The sequence below is a fragment of the Mastigoproctus giganteus genome, chromosome 2, assembly GCF_048544385.1.
Source record: "Mastigoproctus giganteus isolate SK-2022 chromosome 2, ASM4854438v1, whole genome shotgun sequence".
NCBI lineage: Eukaryota > Metazoa > Arthropoda > Arachnida > Uropygi > Thelyphonidae > Mastigoproctus > Mastigoproctus giganteus.
The window spans coordinates 175,255,885-175,276,195 of record NC_143576.1 but is presented as its reverse complement, the minus strand read 5'-3'; the positions used below and the strand labels follow the sequence as shown (position 1 = coordinate 175,276,195).

Below are 20,311 nucleotides of genomic sequence, written 5' to 3'. Positions count from 1 at the left end.
TGTGTTCGGAATTTCAATTGGGTAACGCTCTATGGTGATATATTTCCTGATACTACCCACCAAATGGGGGGTGTATCACTTGGTTTTCAAAAGGGAAGCCCCTCAGCAATGTGTCTCTTGTCACGCAGTCTTTACAAACTATCTGGTATTTCCTCAAGGGCAGGAGGTGAACCCCTGTAATCTGGATAAATTTACACTTTTCGCTAAACCCTCAATTACTTGTCTCAGTTCGTACTTTGCATCCAGAGTGAATTCCAAGGTCCTCTCAAGTATATAAAAACTCATTTTGGAGAAAAGAAAAAAAAAAAAAAAATGTAACAACGGCCGTGCCCACAGGCACTAATCCCACCCTAGAAACTTTCGCAGGGTCAGCAAAAAAAACTTAATGTTAGAACTTACAATATCTAGAAGGACCTTGAAGCAGCAGAACCTCGTCAGGCGATTATCCGAAAGAAGAATGTTTATCCGGCCTTTCTTTGGTGGGTGGGTGGGCAGGTACCCTGGTGTTGCAATAGTGACAACCCAGTTATGAAGTATAACTTCACAATATGAGAAATGCCTGATGGTGCGTAGTGATATAGACTATTAAGTATTTAAGAGCAAGGACCTGCTATGAGGTAGAATCTGAAGCTTTCGAAGGCAGAGCCTTCTAAAGCTTCAGATTTTAGGGCTTTTAATTCTGTATATTTTATTGTATTTTATGGTATTCTTTTTATATATACTTATTGTAAATAGTAATTGATTGTAAATTAGTAATACCAGTTATTAAACTATTAATTTTGTTTTTTGTTTTATTATTTCAACGCAACGTTGGTGTAAACTACTAAAAATTTATATTCCGCACATCTATCCTACATCTGGTGAGTATGGGCTTGGCACACCCAGGGTCCTGAGCTGGATATCATCATTCTTCTCTTTCTTGGTGATTCCTTTCTACTCTCTCTCTCTCTCTCTCTCTCTCTCTCTCTCTCTCTCTCTCTCTCTCTCTCTCTCTCTCAGGGTAATAGGGAATTTTTTTTTTTTTTTTGCCTGGTGCAGCATAAACCTCAGGCTTCCTTGCACCATATGGCTAATAATAATAATAATAATAATAAATCTGTCTTTTCTCAATCTACTTGTAATTACATACTTGTAATTGTCCTTAAAAATGTTTGCTACTAAGGGATTTTCTCTTGTATTCCTGCTTCTTTCTCTCCCTCACAAGAAACTAGCAGTAATCTCCCATCATTACAGGATCCCAGCAACTTTGGTACAGCTTTTCCATCATGGAAATACCTTCATCAAGATATTTCCATCATGGAAATATCTTGATGAAGGGGAGCATCAAGATGAAAATATCTTGATGCTCCCATTGTTCGTCACACATCTCCCAGAATTTTGGAGAAAAATTTGAGATGGGAATGGAGAATATGAATTTTCAACGACATTTGATAGCCCATGTTTTTGTAGCACTCGAGTAAATAAGACACCAATGTTTCATAGTTTTCTTCTTTCCTATTAATCAAGAAACCATATACTACTACCTTAAATGATCACCAAGCTGCCAATTCAACCTCCTTTAACTGGGTTTCAAACCTATCATCTTTCAGGAGTTTTCTAATCTGGGGTCCTATGAAAATTTCTTCCTTAAGTTTGGTATACATTAAATTAGGAAACCCGCTTTTCAAGTATGCAAATCTGTTACCTTCTTTATCTAGTCCCTTCATGAAATTTTTCATCAATCCAAGTTTGATGTGCAGGGGTGGAAGAAGAAGAACCTTGTTTGATTGCATTAAAGCAATATATTTTACATTACATTGTCCTGGTATGAACTGGTCCCGCTTGTCCCAATGTTGCACAACATAGTGCTCTTCTGTCGCATGACTGTCCCGCAAACAAGAAAAACAACATTTTGTGAAACCTCCCTGCAAACCAACCAGCAAACCAATAACCTTAAGATCACTGCATATGTTCCAACCATAATCCTCGTATTTTATAGCATATAGAATCTTAGACTTGCTTTCATGACTTTCTTTAAGTACAACTAAATGAAACACAGGAACTGATGGAAATTCGTTGCCATTAGGAAGCAAAACTGCTTTTAAACTTAATTTTGAGGCATCTATGAATAAACGCCATTCATCTCACTTATGCATGACACTGAGTTCTTTCGGAAGTCCAATAATGTCTTTGCAAAAACACAATGTCCTCCATAGCAAGATATTTCGAAAACTTTTCCTACCGCAAGGGTTGCAGACCGCACCCTCCTACTCTTGAGAGGCTGTTTATGTTTGAAGGATATTTTTACAACCCTGAGACATCATGATGAGTTAATACAGTCGGTCCTCATATAACACGTGTTTACATTACACGAATTCGATCATACACGATTTATAAATAGGGGAACGTTATCTTATATAACACGAACCGAATTCGCTTATGCACGATTCGCCTTTGTGTTTACAAGAAATGGCAGTCGAACGCGGAATCACCCCAACTGAACGCAACACGATAGGAATGAAGAAGATTCTGAAAATGTATTTGTGTTTTATATCAGTGAAGGGGAAACATATTTCACCATAATAACGTAAAAACCAACACAATTCCAGCTATCGATATAATCGCAAATGCAATTAGATGGAGTTTACTACCAGTTTATAACAGATTCCACTAGCAGGAACGCAACTGGAAATTGTTTTTATTGTTTTATGGTAGTAACCCCCAGAAATGTGCTTTAGCAAAATGTGAGGTGTTAATAGTGTATCTCTGCCCTTATGGTGTTGTTTATTCAGTTGTTACACGTGCACAGCTTTGTTTATGTGTATCAAGCGTGCCTCCTCGTTTTGTAATTGTGCTTTATTCCCTAAAAATGAGTAAAATACTTAAAAGGTGTGAAAAGGAAGCGTCCTGGCGAAGACACTGCACATTGAGAGAGAGAAAAAAAAAAAGCAATAACGATAAACAGAGGCGGACTGTGTCAAAAATTCGTACCCGGGAAAATTTATAGTGGCCTCATACTATGGTTTATGGCCAAAATCACACCGGCCTCCGGCCCACCGGGGTTTCCCCGGTAAGGCTTATGGCCAGTCCGCCACTTTCGATAGCGAAAAAATATGAAACTGTGAAACGCTTTGAGCGAAATGAAGGATCATGTGATATTGCACGTGCTGCAGACCTAAATGAGGCAACGCCGAGAATTACAAACAATGCAAAGAAAATAAAAACAACTTTGATAGCAGGAACAACTCAAAGTGTAATTAAAATCCATAAAGAATTGGAAGAGATGCAACGGCTGTCGACTGTTTGGATAGAAAATCAAACAAAAAACAAGTTTGCTTACGATAGAAGCAAAAGCATTAGCAATATTTTATTACATAATAGTCGTAATAAAATACGTAATTTACGACTATTTTATTTAATATAATAAATTTTTTACGAATAAAATACGTATTTTATTCGTATTATAATATTTTATTATAATATAATAAATAATAAAAAATATTTATTTTTATTATTTATTATATTATAATAAAAAATATATATTATATTTTTTATTACGTATTTTAATCGTTATAAAATACGTAAGTATGTTGTAACAATTAAAATTACCCGATTATTTATTGTGTTTGGTAATGTTTTGGTTCCAAATGTGTGTTCAATCTTGGGTGGTCGGCACATAACCCCACTTTTCCCATAGGGCCTGTTGTTTATATTGCATGATTTTGCATTGCACGAGGGTTTCTAGGAACACAACTATCGTGCTATACGAGGACAGACTGTACTTGGAAAACCTTGGCACAGCCTACAAAAATCCTCACCAAAAATGCTAAGTGCGCTCTCTTCAAATTGTAAATTGTTGCATAGGAAATTGAACCTAAGAAGCATAGGTTCAAATTCCGAAATAATCAGAGTTCAACCAAAGGTAGAAGTCTGATTATGTTTATCACAAGAAAACCAAGGCCAGAATCGATTGCTAAAATTAAGAGAATTAGCTTATATCTGTTAAAAATAAATCAGTACGTCATACATTACTGGCTAGATTATGTGAAATTGGCATATTTTGGTAAAACATAACTCCCTTTATATTTAATAACTGTGATGTGATGTGATGTGATGTGATGTAAAACTGTCATGGTGATTTTCGAAATCTAAGCATAAAAATTGGTTAAAAACAGCATTTAAGTTCTTGGAGGTAAAAATCGTGTTGGCTAGTGTTATGTTCTATGAGAAAAGATGTAAACAAACATTCAGCATGCATGACAACATCATCACTACAAAACGTTATATCTATTTTTGTTTTTCTTTCTATGCACTACATGCTGTCCTTAAGCTTATTTGTTTGCAAATGTGTAATTACATTGTGTTTCCCACTGCTTGAAATTTAAAAAGCACACCTATTTACAGTATAAAAGGCAAATGTTATATCTTTTTCAGATTTCACAATACATGGAAAATCTTCATCTTCTGAAATTTTACATTTGTATTTCTTCGGAATAATAGTGAAAAACATTGCTATAATTAGCTTTGCATTACACAAGTGCTATGAAATGACTGTACATAACAGAGAACAACACTATTATTTTGTGTTTCTATTTTGTAACACAGATTACCAGAGTAAATGTGATGGCCAATTTGTTAATGAAAATAAGCAGAAATTTGCAAAATTTAAAAAAAAGTTATAATTTTAACATAGTTTTATTTTTTTTTAGTTTTTACATTTTTTTGCAAAAACTCATTTTTTTCCTCCATGTTTTTTTTTTTTTTTTATGATAAAAAAAAAACATGGAGGAAAAAAAATGAGTTTTTGCAAAAAAAAATGGAAAAACTCTTTGCCATCAATTATATTATGACAGTGAGGAGTCAAATTGAGTCATAAATCCAGAGAGTTGCAGCTATACTAATATGAAATGAGATCAAAAAGTTCAGAGACTGAATTTGTATCTTGAAATTATGACATCACAGCAGTTGGGACTTGCCAAATATTCAGTGCCCAATGAATAGAACAGTGGTTTTCAACCTTTTTTTAATAACAGCACCCTTAAGTAATTTATTTTATTTTGTAGCACCCCTACTCAATTTTCTACCTGTTAAATCCAATTCTCTCTCTTTCTGTTTATATATATAATATTGTTGTAAATACACCATAGTTTACCCATAAGTTTAACTACACAAGTAGTGTAAAGGCATCATTTGATTTTATCTCATATTGTGATTACCTTCACAATGAGATATCAGGTATTGCATTACTTCGAATAAACAATGCTTCTCTAATAGAGGAGACTACTGTTATTTATTCTCAGTGGGCACCACCACCACCCAGACAGCACCATTTCGGAGCTTGTTGGTTCACTCATCAATGGGTGGGCAGGTACCTTAGTAATGCAGACATGCCATCACGGTTGCGAAGTTAATTCCACAATATGAGAGATGCCAAATGGTGTAGGTAATAATAATATTTTGAAGACTAAATACACAAGACATAATATAGCATCTCTCATATTGTGGGAATTAACTTCACAACTGTGATGACATGTTTGTATTACCACGGTACCTGCCTACCCGCCGATTAGTAAGCCAACAAGCTCCAAAACAGTGCCGTCTGGGTGGTGGTGCCCACTGAGAATAAATAACAATAGTCTCCTCTATTAGAGAAGCATTGTTTATTCGAAGTAGTACAATACCTAGTATCTCGTTGTGAAGGTAACCACAATTTGAGATAAAATCAAACGATGCCTTTACACTACTTATGTAGTTAAACTTATGGATAAACTGTGGTGTATTTACACCAATATTATATAGTTAATTTCAACCCATAACATATGCCTTGCACATTTAGGCTTCAAAATATATATCTAATATTTAAAAAAAATATATGTTATATGATAGTTATTACAATAATATAACTATAAACAAAATTATGATTCATAATACAAATTATATATACAGTTGTGCCCCCATATCTGCTGATTCGGTATCCATTAATTCAGTTACCCGCAGTTAACCACGGAAAAAAACAAAAAAACATAATATGTACTACTCGCATGTCAAATACTACGATGTTTCCCTTTATTTTTAACGATGTCGATTTTAAATCGAATAGCTTCCCTTTATTTTTTACAATGTTGCATATGGTTTGGTCGCCAACATTATAATTGTTCTTTAGAGATTTAACAAATGCACCATTTTCAAACTTTTGAATAATTTCAAGTTTTTGTTTAATTTAAGCGTAAAACTCTTGCATTTGCCCATCATTTTCGCGATTAAAAAAAAATTTTAAAAAGTTACTTTAAAAAAAAAAAAATTCTGACATCCCTGACATAAATAACGAAACAAAATTTGTGCTTTTACAGTACAACGAAACACAACAATCGACGTGACGCACTAAATTAACTAAACATTTCGTCTCTTTTTTTTTTTTTTTTGTTTTGAGCAGTAGGTGTGAAGACAGCACTAAATCGCGATAACGACTTATAATGCCGGTTCTTGTCGCTTATTTACGACTTGCAAAATATCTGTTTATACCGATTCTAGCTATTACTTAAATTTTATGATTTCTGGTTGATTTTTTTTTTTTTTTAAATTTGGAATCTTGAGGTGTCCTGGTTAATCCAATCCCAGTAAATTGAGAGTCTGCTGTACTTTTATTATTACCGGATTTAATGTTGGTAATGTCTTACTGTGTGTTTCATTTATCAATTAAACTTTATTATATGTATTATACTTTATTATACGTACAAGAAAATCATGTTATATATGGGGTCAGCAAGTGTTCGCTTATACCACGCTGAAAAAAATTCAAGGGGTAGAATTTTTTTCAGCCTGGTCTGTACTTGTTAACAGAAGAGAGTGCTTCTACAGGGATGGGATACACTTAAATAGATAGGGTGCAAGAATATTTGCTAATGCTATTGAGGCAGTGTTAGGTGGGTCGGAAAACTGCTAGCTTGGGGGGGGGAATACAAGGACTAATACATTAACAGTAGCCACTGGCAGCGGTGAAAGTGATTCTTGAATGAGCAGCAGCCTGGAAAACAAGATGCAGGGTACTTCAGAGACTGCTAGGAGTCATTGCGGTACAAGTAAACACATGGGTTGTGTTCGGGTAGCTAAGAATAGGAACAGGTGCATGTATACTTACATGTACATGAATGCTAGGAGTTTGTTAATAGATTTTATGAATTTGAGATATTGCTCAGAACATCAAAGGCAGATATTATTGGGATATCAGAGTCATGGTGTAACACAGATGTAAGGAATGCAGAACTGGAATTTGGGGAATACAATGTGTACAGAAAGGATAGACAGGATAGGTAGGGAGGGGGGGTTATGCTATTAGTTAAGAAACACGTGGGATACAGTTAAAAGATAGGGTGCAAGAATATTTGCTGATGCTATTGAGGCAGTGTTAAGTGGGTCGGAAAACTGCTAGCTGGGGGGGAAACAAGGACTAAGAGATTAACAGTAGCCACTGGCAGAGGTGAAAGTGATTCTTGAACTGCTTCTGTTGTAATGAGCAGCAGCCTGGAAAACAAGATGCAGGGTACTTCAGAGACTGCTGAGAGTCATTGCAGTACAAGTAAACACATGGGTTGTGTTAGGGTAGCTAAGAATAGGAACAGGTGCATGTATACTTGCATGCACATGAATGCTAGGAGTTTGTTAATAGATTTTATGAATTTGAGATATTGCTCAGAACATCAAAGGCAGATATTGTTGGGATATCAGAGTCATGGTGTCACACAGATGTAAGGAATGCAGAACTGGAATTTGGGGAATACAATGTGTACAGAAAGGATAGACAGGATAGGAAGGGAGGGGGGGGGTTATGCTATTAGTTAAGAAACACGTAAAAGCCAAGGAAGTGAAGCCAGTCGACACCGCTGGACAGTGCAGTGTTGAGTCAGTTTGGTGTGACATAACAATTGGGACATCAAAATTGAGAGGAGGAGTGTGTTATAGGCCTAATAACTCTGATGAGTATAATAAGAAACAGTACAGAGAAATAGAGTGGACCAGTAAATCAGAGGGTCTTATAATGGGGGACCTTAATTACCCAGATATTGACTGGAATTTGTGGGTTGGTCACTCACACACTAGCAAGGCTTTTGTGGATTTATTGGATGATTGTTTTCTACATCAGCATGTTCAGGAGGCAACTAGCGGGAGTAATACCTTTGATCTGATTATCAGTAGTGATTCTTCATGCATTAAGAATCTGTAGATAAAGGAACCACTAGGTGGCAGTGATCACAGTGTGCTGAAGTGGAATTTACTCAAAGAGGTAACTACCATCAGGGATAAAGGGAAGGGTTTTTGCTTTCATAAAGGTGACTACGATGGTCTGAGACAGTATTTAAATTGTATACAGTAGAACCAACTGATGATGTTACCAACAGCAAATTCAAAATGGGAAGCATTCAAAAAATTTATCTTGGAAGCTACTAGGCTTTACATACCAACTAAGAAATATTGTTCAGGATTTAGGCCTAAATGGATGTCAGATGAACTAATGAGACATATGGCAGAGAAGAAAAATGCATGGGTTACATATAAATTAAATGGTGACATGGAAGCCTATGATAGATATAAGCTGGTCTGTAACCTAGTCACAAAGGAGATTAGGCAGGCAAAGGCAGATTATGAGAAATCCTTGGCAAAGGATGCAAAGAAAAACAGAAAAGAGTTCTTTACCTATGTAAACTCTAGAAGGAAAGGGATGAATCAGATTGGTCCACGGGATATTGATGGTTCAACTGTTGATGATCCTGCTCAGGTGGCTAACAAACTAAATGAGTATTTTGCATCTACATTCACCCATGAGAAGTTATTCAGGGAGGGGAATGCCAGAGGTGAGTTAAACTCTGGCAGTGAGCTAGATGATTTTGTAATAACTGAGAGGAAAATGGAGGAGAAATTGTTGAAGATAAACATAAGAACGGCACCCGAGAACGAAGAAAAGAACGGCACCCAGTTATATTAAAGGAGGCAGCAAAGGAAATAAGCAAACCCTTAGCCATAATTATGAGAGCTTCTTTGAACTAAGGGGAGGTACCCATGGACTGGAGGTATGCAAATGTGACCCCAATTCAAAAAGGAGGATCAAAGGGTGACACAAGTAATTATAGACCTGTTAGTTTAACTTCTGTTTCAGGAAAATTAATGGAGGCACTAGTTAAAGAAGTACTGCAGGATCATCTAGACAATACTTCAGTTATAGCTCAGACATAGCATGTTTTTGTTAAGGGAAAGTCTTACCTGACCAATTTCATTGGATACTATGATGTGGTCACAAAGGAACTAGATGCAGGGAATAACTTTGATATCATATATTTGGATCTTAGAAAAGCTTTTGATACTGTTGCACATGGAAGACTGCTGCACAAATTGGAGCAGTGTGGCATTGGAGACAAATTGCTGCTATGGATAAAGGGATGGTTAAGTGGGAGAAGACAGAGAGTGGTAATCAATGGACACTGCTCATCGTGACAAATGTTATTAGTGGAGTCCCTCAGGGTTCAGTGTTGGATCCATTGTTGTTTTCTGTATTTATAAATGATATTGACGATAGTATATCAAGCTTAATGATTGACAAGCCTAATGGCAGTACGCTACTGCAACAGGATCTAGAAAAGTTGAGCAATGGGTTGAGAGGTGGCAAATGAAGTTTAACATTGACAAATGTAAAGTACTGCATATGGGAAGCAGCAACTCCAGAGTGACGTATCAACTCTGTGGTACTACACTGACAGGGGTTGAGAACGAAGAAAAGGACCTGGGGGTAATTGTGCAGGCAGATATGAAGTTTTCTGGGCAGTGCAGATGATCTACAAGGGTAGCTCATAGTGTCTTGTCAATGATATACAGGAATTTTTCTAGCAGTGATAAGGAGGTGATTATCCCCTTGTATAAGGCAATGATCTGGCCACACCTTGAGTATACAGGTCTGGAGGCCTCATTTTAAGAAGGATGTAGTGCTGTTGGAACGAGAACAGAGAAGGGTAACAAGATTAGTGAATGGAAAGAAGGGTTGCTCTTACGAAGGAAGGCTTAAGTTTTGCAAATTACAGTGTCTGGAAACTAGGCACCTGCGAGGTGATCTGATTGAGGTGTATAAAGTCTTGAATGGTTTGAGCATGCTCAATGCTGATGGAATTCTTCCTCTTGGTCAGAATAATCATCTGAGAGGGCATAAATTTAAATTGAGGAAAGACAGATGTAGGATAGATGTGCAATAGTTTGCCTTTAGCCAGTGGGTAGTTGGTTGGTGGAACAGGCTTCCATTGTTTGTTGTGGAAGTTGATAGCCTAAATAAATTTAAGGCTGAGCTGGACAGGTACTTGGAACGAACGGAGGGGTGAAATGGGAGCATTTTTTTTTTTTTTTTTTTTTTTTTTGGCTGATGCTGCATAAGCTTGCTTTCGTGCATCATAGCCTCTACTAATGCTAATATCCATGGTTTCAGCCATTCACGGTAGGTCTTGGAACGTATCCCCCATCAATACAGGGGTCTTATATATAAAATAAATTTATTCTTTATTTAGAGTTACTAAGTAAACATCAATTATAGATCACCACAAAATTAAAAAGATACCGTACACCTTTTTATAATGAAATAAACATATAAATTTTTAAAAAAAAAATGTTGAAATTACTTAATCCCAAATTATGTGGCACCCTGGTTGAAAACCACTGGAATAGAAGGTGCTTTAACGGTTTTATTTTAAAATGAGTGATTTTATTGAGCAGCAAATTTGCATAACATTTTAGGGAAATGTGCAGCATATACTTGTGAAAAGCTAAAAATAGCTTTCAGAGAAGATCCTATGTGTTGTTTGAAAACTTTTCAGTAATTCACAAAGTTTAAAGAGGGCCACTTGTCCATCATCATCTTTTGGAATTGCTGATAGTGATATTCTGAATAATTTTCTCTGTCATTGTAAATGTTATCTTTTTAAGGGGTTTGCCACTTGGGGGTGGGGAATCTCAGGAATCTATATCTTTTGAATATGATGGAAAACTATGGTGATGGAGTATTCTGTATGAAATCCTTGAGTGGAAAGTGCCGAGGGTGCAAGGGCCAATTCCCCAAAGTCTAGAACCATAGAACTATTTGTAGTATTTTTGGTTTTTTGTGTGAACATGTGGGACACATTAATGATGAACAATGCCCCATGAGTCAAAATATGTGATAAGCATGATCTTCACATTTGATTGAGATTGCCTTGCAAAAGCAAGAAGACAGAGTCTTCCATTTAGTGGCCTGGGCCTTTGTTTCTGGGTCATTGCTCCATGATTCATCACCATTAATGATGGAAAAAGCAAAATGTGGGTCAGCAGCATGTCATCTGTTTTCCTGACACACGAGAACTTGCCACTCTGTGTGATCATCAGAGAGACTGTTAAGAAAAAACTTAGGTGAAATATTGCATTCCTAAATCTTATGTTAAAATTGATTGACATGTTCCATAAGAAATATCAATTTCACATATAATTAAACAAAATTCACTCCTGATCAGATCACAAACATGATTGATTGAATTAGCAGTTTTTGATACTGAAGGTGAGCATCAAAAAATACAAATTCAATCACTCATGTTTGTGATCTGATCAGGAGTAAATTTTGTTTAATTATATGTGAAATCGATATTTCTTATGGAACATGTCAATCAATTTTAACACAAGATTTAGGAAAGCAACATTTCACCTAAGTTGTTTCTTATCAGCCTCACTGATGATCATACAGGATGGAAAGTTTTCATGTGTCAGGAAAAAAAGATGACATGCTGCTGCTGATCCACATCATCGTTAGTGGTGATGAATCATGGAGAAATGACCCAGAAAAGAAGGCCCAGTCTACTAAACAGAAGACTATCTTCTTGCTTTTGCAAGGCAATCTCAGTCAAATGTGAAGATCATGCTTATCACATATTTTGACTCACAGGGCATTGTTCATCATTAATTTGTCCCGCATGGTCACACAAAAAACCAAAAATACTACAAATAGTTCTATGGCTCTGAACTTTGGGTAATTGGCCCTTGCACCATGACTGCACACCTGCACGCTTGGCACTTTCCATTCAAGGATTTCGTACAGAGCACTCCATCACTGTAGTTCCCCATCCACCATATTCAAAAGATATAGATCCCTGAGATTCCCCCCCAAGCTGAAAGCCTCTTAAAAAGATAATATTTGCAATGACAGAGAAAATTATTCAGAATATCACTATCAGCAATTCCAAAAGAAGCCAATCAGGAATACTTCCAGGTCACAATTCTGGATTTGGTACATGCAGTGCCACGGAAACTATCTGAAAGGAGAGCCATTCAAACAGAAGGTAAGCATCATCATTTCCCATACATAGTTCAGTCCCTGAACATAACAAAACACATTGCAGAATATTACATAAATTCTCTTGTGTATAGAAAAATTTCTTAAAAAATTAGGTTAATTTTAGAAATTGTAACTCAAAGAAAAAAATATCTTATATTTTACGCAAACTAGAATGAATATCATTTTAAACATACAAAGTAGAAAAAAAAATTTAATAAAAACATATAATAAAACTTTTTAACCAATTAGCTTTTTCTCAAAAACATCAAAGGAATCAATTTCCTATAGGGAATTAAAAGCAATATTAATGATACTGATGAACAAAGTCAGGTTTTTTTTTATAAAAATATAATGAAAATCTCATAATTACCTTGTGTTCAACGTTTGTACTTAGTTGTGCAGTGATATTCCTCCATAATTGATTAGTAACCATTTGATATCCAGCTCTTAATTTCAAACAGTCCATCCCAATGCCTAAAAAATTAACAACTATTATACAAAAATATATAAGTATGCTTTGGACTTCAATTCAAACTACAGTTGATAGCTGAATTAATTATGATGATAATTTATATTAATAAACTTTGGAATCATTGATATATTAGGCGGCTCCATAGCCAGGTGGGCAGGAGCAGCAGTACGTAGCACACGCTTCTTGATTAGATCGGGGTTCGAGCCCATGATCACCAAATACGGAGGATGCGGAAAGGTCAGGGAATGACTACCGCATATCCCCGGAGCAATATGGCCTTAGTTGCTAATGCTCCTAAAAACAAAATAACAACAACATTGATATATTCATGCTAATGTTATTAGTGGAGTCCCTCAGGGTTCAGTGTTGGGTCCATTGTTGTTTTCTGTATTTATAAATGATATTGTTGATGGCATATCAAGCTTAATGTCCAAGTTTTCAGACGATACAAAGGTTGGCAGGGTTGTTAAGGGCACTACTGATGCTATGCTGCTGCAACAGGATCTGGAAAGGTTGAGCAGATGGGCTGAGAGGTGGCAAATGAAGTTTAACATTGACAAATGTAAAGTACTACATATGGGAAACAGTAACTCCAGAGCAACGTATCAACTCTGTGGTACTACACTGACAGTGGTAGAGAATGAATAGGACCTGGGGGTAATTGTGCAGGCAGATATGAAGTTTTCTGAGCAGTGCTAATGGGCTGCAAGAGTAGCTCATGCTGTCTTGTCAATGATATACAGGAATTTTTTTAGCAGGGATAAGGAAGTGATTATTCCCTTGTATAATGCAATGGTCAGGCCATACCTTGAGTACTGTATACAGGTTTGGAGGCCTCATTTCAAGAAGGATGTAGAGCTGCTGGAACGAGTATAGAGAAAGGCAACAAGATTAGTGAATGGAACAAAGGGTTGCTCTTACGAAGAAAGGCTTAAGTTTTGCAAATTACAATGTCTGGAGACTAGGCACCAGCGAGGTGATCTGACAGAGGTATATAAAGCCTTGAATGGTTTGAGCATGCTCAATGCCGATGGGATTCTTCCTCTTGCTCAGAATAATCACCTGAGAGGGCATAAATTCAAATTGAGGAGAGACAGATGTAGGATAGATGAGTGTAAATTTGCCTTTAGGCAGTGGGCAGTTGGTTGGTGGAACAGACTTCCATCCCTTGTTGTTGAAGTTGATAGCCTAAATAAATTTAAGGCTCAGCTGGACAGGTATTTCGAACAAACAAAGGGGTGAAATGGGAGTGGGATTTTTTTTTTTTTTTTTGGCTGATACTGCATAAGCTTGCTTTCTTGCATCATATGCCTCTACTAATGGTAATGCTAATATCACCAGTGAATTGACACTGATGGAATCCATACTGGTAATTGTTGATCAGATGTACAGTGTCTAGATAGTTTAAGAGTTGGCAGTTAATTGATTTCTCCATTACTTTAGAAAGAGTAGAAGCCTGAAATCAAAGTATAGGAGTAACTGCGATGGGACGATAATTGGATGGGATGGATTTGTCGCCCCTTTTAGGAACTGGCCTGATATGAGCAAATTTCCAAGCAGAAGGAAAAACACCTTTGGAATAAGAAAATTAAAAAAAGCAGCAAAGAACAGGAGTAAGTTCAGGAGCACAGGTTTTGAGCACAAGTGGAGAAGTACCATCAGGACCTGGAGCTTTCTTAGCATCAAGATTAGTCAAAATCCTTCTGACATCCTTTTGACAGAAGACCACAGGAGGCATTGAATGGAGAGTGTTGGGAATGGTGGGAGGTGTTTTACCAAGATCATTAATACATGAGTTGGAAGAAAAATGGGATGCTAGCAGGTCAGCTTTATCCTTGGCTGAAGTGACAAAAGAACCATCTGGTTTTGACAGAGGTGGGAGATGGGCAAAAGTTGCGGCCGATAGTTTTGGCAAGAGACCAGAATGCTTGGCTACCATTAGGGCAAGAAGCAAGTTTTCTACTCTTAACCTGTTCAAAATCTAGTTTGGACTAATTAATAACTACTTTACTATTTTTGGAGGCTTTGGTGTAGGCAGAAAATGAAACTGAAAAATTGGAAACAAGCCAATTACGATATGCAACATTCTTCTCTTGAACAGCCTTGGCAAATTTATTGGAAAACCAAGGTTTAGATAAAGGACGAGATTTTATAAGTAGAGTGTGGGATAAAGGATTCCATTCCAACAAGAATAATTTCACTGACACGATCTGAGCAAACACTGACATCAGAAGTTTTGAAACAGTAATCCGACCAAGGAAAAGAAGAAAAGAAATCTTGCAGGTCATCCCATTTTGCATTCTTGTAATGCCAAGCAGCACCAGGTTGGGAATAGCCCAGAGATAGAGGCTCCATTGGAGAGGAGACAATCACCAATTTGGGATCTGAAGTCCCTAAAAGGTTGTTTGTGAGAAACAGATCAAGCGTATTGGCTGTATATTTAGGATTGTCCGGTATTCTTGTAGGTAAATGAACAATCTGTGCAAGGTCTTTAGTAATTGCAAAAGCCTTAGCATCTCAACCAGCTGGGTAGGTGTGACTAGAAAACGGAAGTCAGCTCGAGTTGTGAACATTAAAATCACCAAGGAAAATTACCTCACTGTTAGGAAAGTTGGACTGGAGAAAGTCAAGTTGTAAAGAGAGGAAGTCAAAGAGCTCCAAGTGATTAGTGGAGTTGGTAGAACGGCAGAGACAACAGATGAATTTTACAGAACATGGTAATTTAAGCCAGAGAAGGTGGAAAAGAGGAGATTCCAATTTACCAAGTCTCTGACATGGAATATCGGAACAGACATATACACAAGTATCACCTTTGAGGTGAAAGGAATCATAAAGCGAATAATTTGGGTAAGTGAGATGAGCAGTAGTTGAATCAACCAATAACTGAGATTCTGTCAGAAAAAGTACATAGGGTTTGGTAGACTGCAAGTGGAAATGAACATTGCTGTGATTAGAACTGAGACCACATATATTTGTAAAATGAACTAGGAAGTGTTTGGGTGATTTGGATCTTTTTGCAGATAAGCTTGCTCTATTAGTTTGACAATTCCTGGTGCATTCAATAGCAAGAAAAAGTGGGGGGGGGGGAGACATGCTGTATGAAGTAATGAAATTTTTGGATATGGCATACACATGGTAAGAATATACCCAAATCCTTGACATAATGTGGCCTCAACAATGCCCGACCCCGCATACACACTACTCGACTCCCTCCAGTCACTATCTAGCAGAGTAGAGGTAGCAAGATTATACACTAGCTGATCCAGAAGCCTCCTAGAGAGTTACCAATAGGTTTGGTCCAGTGTACTAACTAGCGGCCTGCCTACAAACACCGTTTTAGAGCTATACACTCAAAATGTAAGGAAGACTCGATCTCTCCATGATGTCCATCATAATCTCAAAAGTCATCAGTCATACTGCATGATGGAAGAGATGGGGAAGGGTTGACCGGAACTTAGCTGTACAGACTAAACATGGGTTCCACCACTTCAAGCCTCCAGTAAGCAAAGTGATGGTATTGCACAGTTGATGAGAGTCATCCACCACCTAGTAATGCCTGGTAACACAGAGGAGCGGCATTCCTCCATGTGGTGTGGGCTCCACACCTTGCCCCCTGCTTACGTTGGTTCACACCTGGATGGTCACCCACAGTGTGCTTGTGCATGGGGTTATACCCAGGATTACTAACAGTCCCACCATTGTGAAGGTGCAAGCAGAGGATTTGGCTGTCACAGACTGTCCGGACTTTGCCGAAACTGGGTCCACTTGACTTGAGTTTAAACCCGAATATCAGTTCCATCAGCTTTTCAGACTCCCATGTAGCAAGTACAGCTTGTCTGGCATATCAGAGAGAATGTCTGTGACAACCTCAAGGTCCAAATGTAAGTGCTGTGAGTTCCATATAACCTCATTCCTGTCTAAATGATCTGCATTATTTCTTTAACCAGTAACCTCATTATTTTCCCTGGAACAGAAATCAGAATCATCCATTTCAACTTTTTTTTCTCCCTTCCTTGTGATTGGAAGTCAGCTCGTATTTACATATTTCCAATCCATAGGAATCTCTCCTGAATCCAGGGATACTTTCATAATTAAAGCTAAAGATTTGCTTGCTTATTTTGCTGCCGCTCTTATATTTTTAGTTATAATCACAGCCATTTAGATTATAACACACTCCTACCCTCCTTTTTGTTTTCCCAGTACTTATGTCACACCAGACTGACTCAATATTGAACTGGCCACCCACTGAATGCACTGCCTTAGATTCTATGTGCTTCATAACCAAGAGGATAACTTGCTCCCTCCCTCCTTCCTGTACACACTGTACTCACCATATTCACATTCCACATCCCTTAGTGGCACCATATCTCTGATAGCCCTGCAATGGCTGCATTTGGTGCCTTAAAAAGAACTACTACTACACAAATCTAACATCATGGCTATCCATCATGCAAACATGATGGATAGCTGGTAAATAATTTTTGAGTACAATACAGAAGTTTTAATTGTTACTTCTTTTATTTGATAATCAAATGCACCTCAAATGTAAATCAAGGCATACATTACCTTACTTGTTTCATGCTGATTTCAAATGAGAGAATATTTTTGACCACCCACAGTTTCTGTGAAATTTCAGGCTTTGTTTTCATAAAAATGCAAATTACAAAATTAAATATTACTCTTTGGAAAAATAATATATAAATGTTTGTAAGAAGAAATCTATCTGGAAAGAAATAATGTTGCTTGGAGAGAGAGAGAAACTTTTTGCACTTTTTTTTTGTAGATTTTAATGATGCATTAATTATCATAAAAATTTGTTTCTTTACTTACCTTCAATTTTTTCACTTATAACTTATCTAACCCCTTTCAAAAATATTTATATATATGGTGTTTCTTTGCTATCATTCGAATTTTGAATGGACTTAGTATTGGAAATACGATGTGAAGAAGCAAAACTTATACAGCACCAGCCAAAAAAATTAACCACTTCACTTAACCTGTTCCTGACAATTTACCCAAACCATTTTTAAAATTATTCAAACTACCCACTAGGTAGAAGTTTATTCCAACAATCGCTCTTCTATTATTATTATTATTATTAATAACCATAGGGTGCAAGGAAGCCTGAGGCTTATGCTGGACTAACCAAAAAAAAATCCCACATTACCGAGAGAGAGAGAGAGAGAGAGAGAGAAAGTAGAAGGGAATCACCAAGAAAGCAAGAAAGAGAAGAATGATGATATCCAGCTCAGGAGCCTGGGTTTGTCAAGCCCATACTCACCAGATGTGAGCCCCCCCTGGGGTAATGTATGAATGCATATTTCTGCACCCATCCTTTTCAATTTAAATTTATGTCCCATTGTGTATGTGTGTGTGTCATCTATGTAAGTAAAGATGGCATTGTTTAGTTTAATTAACCCTTTTAAAGCCTTATACACATTGAATTAGGTCACAACTGCCTGGGTTCCAGAAATGGCAATTTACAGAATCCCAGTCTTTCGTAAGATACTTTTTATAGCTTCAATTAATCATGTTGCTCCTCTCTATACCATTTTAAACAGATCTATGTCCTTCCTAAAATAAAGCTTCCAATAGCATAATAGTATATGCTATTATAGACGTGGTCTAAGCATTGCCTTAAACAATGGGATGATCGCCTTCTTGTCTCTGCTGGAAAAGTTCCTGTATATCACTGACAAAACTACATGGGCTGTTCTAGCAGTACAATATAAAAGACCTACAATTACCTCTAAGTCTAGTCTTTTTTCCTTTCAATTACCTCTGTTCTAGAAGCCTATTTGCACTGCTCAGACTATTTCTTTCTCAATTACCTTGAATTCAGTGCTACTCAAATGGCATGTAACTCTGAGATTACTACTACTCAAATGCAATATACCATGCATTTATTAATATTAGTTACCACTTTGATATCAGTTACCACTTTTCAAAGTGGTAACTGATTATTCAAAATAATAATAAGTCCACCTGCAAATAGCATATCCTGATTACTATCATTAACCACCATGCTCATCACTGATGATTTCCTCTGTAATCATCAGCAAACTTGAAATATAACCTAACAATTTTAATGAAGGTCTATTTCAATTATTGAAATCTGTCAATTACTAATCAATCGATTATGCCTATAACAAACTTTCATCTTGTGTTGCATGAAGTTGGTTGTGTTAATAAATTCAAGAACTAGATTTTTTTTTTTTTTTTTTTTTGGCTGATGCTGCATAAGCTTAATTTCTTGCATCATTTCTCACTATTCCTGCTAATAAGTCATAATTAGGGCTTACAATACCGAAATCCAGGGATCCCAGTCATTTTTTCCCAGTATTCAAATACCAGTATTGATACAACAATACCGGTTTTTGGATACTAATTTAAAAAAGAAAAGTTTATAATTTAATCATAAAAAGGTTATAAAATCACATTTATGTGATTACGACATCCTTATTTCTACTAGCAAATGTTTGATAAATCATTGATAGGACACCATGCAACCTGTCCACAATTCTCGGACAACTTCATGTCTGAACGTATTGTAACTCTCAATTCCCGTTCCTCATTACTGACTTTAGTTCAACTCCACCACATGTGGTGAGTATGGGCTTGGCACAGCCAGGATCCTGAGCTGGATATCATCATTTTTCTCTTTCTTGGTGATCCCTTTCTACATCTCTCTCTCTCTCAGGGTAACTTGGAAATTTTTTTTTGGCCGGTGCAGCATAAGCCTCGGGCTTCCTTGCACCATATTGGCTAATCATAATAATAATAAGTTATTTTGGGGTTGCTGTTCCCCAGGTGTAAGACCTTGCACTTTGATGAATTAAAGTATATAGCTGACACTTTTCTGACCATCCCAGAAGTCTATCTAGGTCACTCTGAAGAAGCTCTGCTTGGCGGCGATCATTAACCACTCTACTGATCTTTACATCATCTACAAGTTTAGACCTTATGCCCTCCATCCCTTCACAGATGTCATTTAAGATAATCAAAAACAACAGTGATCCCAATACCGATCTTTGGGGAACCCCACTTCTTACATTAACCCAATCTGAGGAATAACCATTTATCACAATCCCCTGCCTGGTGCCCTCAAGCCATCGTGCTATCCATCTAAGGATTTTCCCTATGATTCCAGTCTGCTCCAACTTATAAAGTAATTGCTCATGTGGGACTGAGTCAAATGTTTTACTGATATCTAAAAAAACAATATCGAATGGAAATTATTCTCTAAATCCAGCTCACGAGTGACCTGTCAAAATGGCTAACCAGATTTGTTAAACAATATTTTCCCTTTACAAAACCATGCTGTGTATCCTACAGAATTCCATTTCCATCTAAATGATCCTGAATTCCACTCCTGATCACTGCCTCTATGATTTTCCTACTACTGAAGTTAGACCCGCCAGTCGGTAATTTCCTGTTACACACCTAGAACCGCCTTATATTCCAATTTACACCAATCCAACGGAATCTCTCCTGAGTCCAGTGATGCTCTCATAACTAGCCTTAATGGT

The 20,311-nt window shown here is 37.0% G+C and overlaps 1 protein-coding gene across 1 annotated transcript in view; it reads right to left on the bottom strand.

Annotated features, from left to right (window-relative positions):
• Positions 1 to 20,311, bottom strand: part of LOC150089767 (uncharacterized) — a 118,031-nt gene that overhangs the window by 96,098 nt on the left and 1,622 nt on the right. Inside the window, exon 2 of the mRNA XM_090368796.1 lies at positions 12,681 to 12,784. Within this exon, the coding sequence (XP_090224922.1) occupies positions 12,681 to 12,784 (104 nt within the window). The remainder of the gene's footprint in view (positions 1 to 12,680; positions 12,785 to 20,311) is intronic.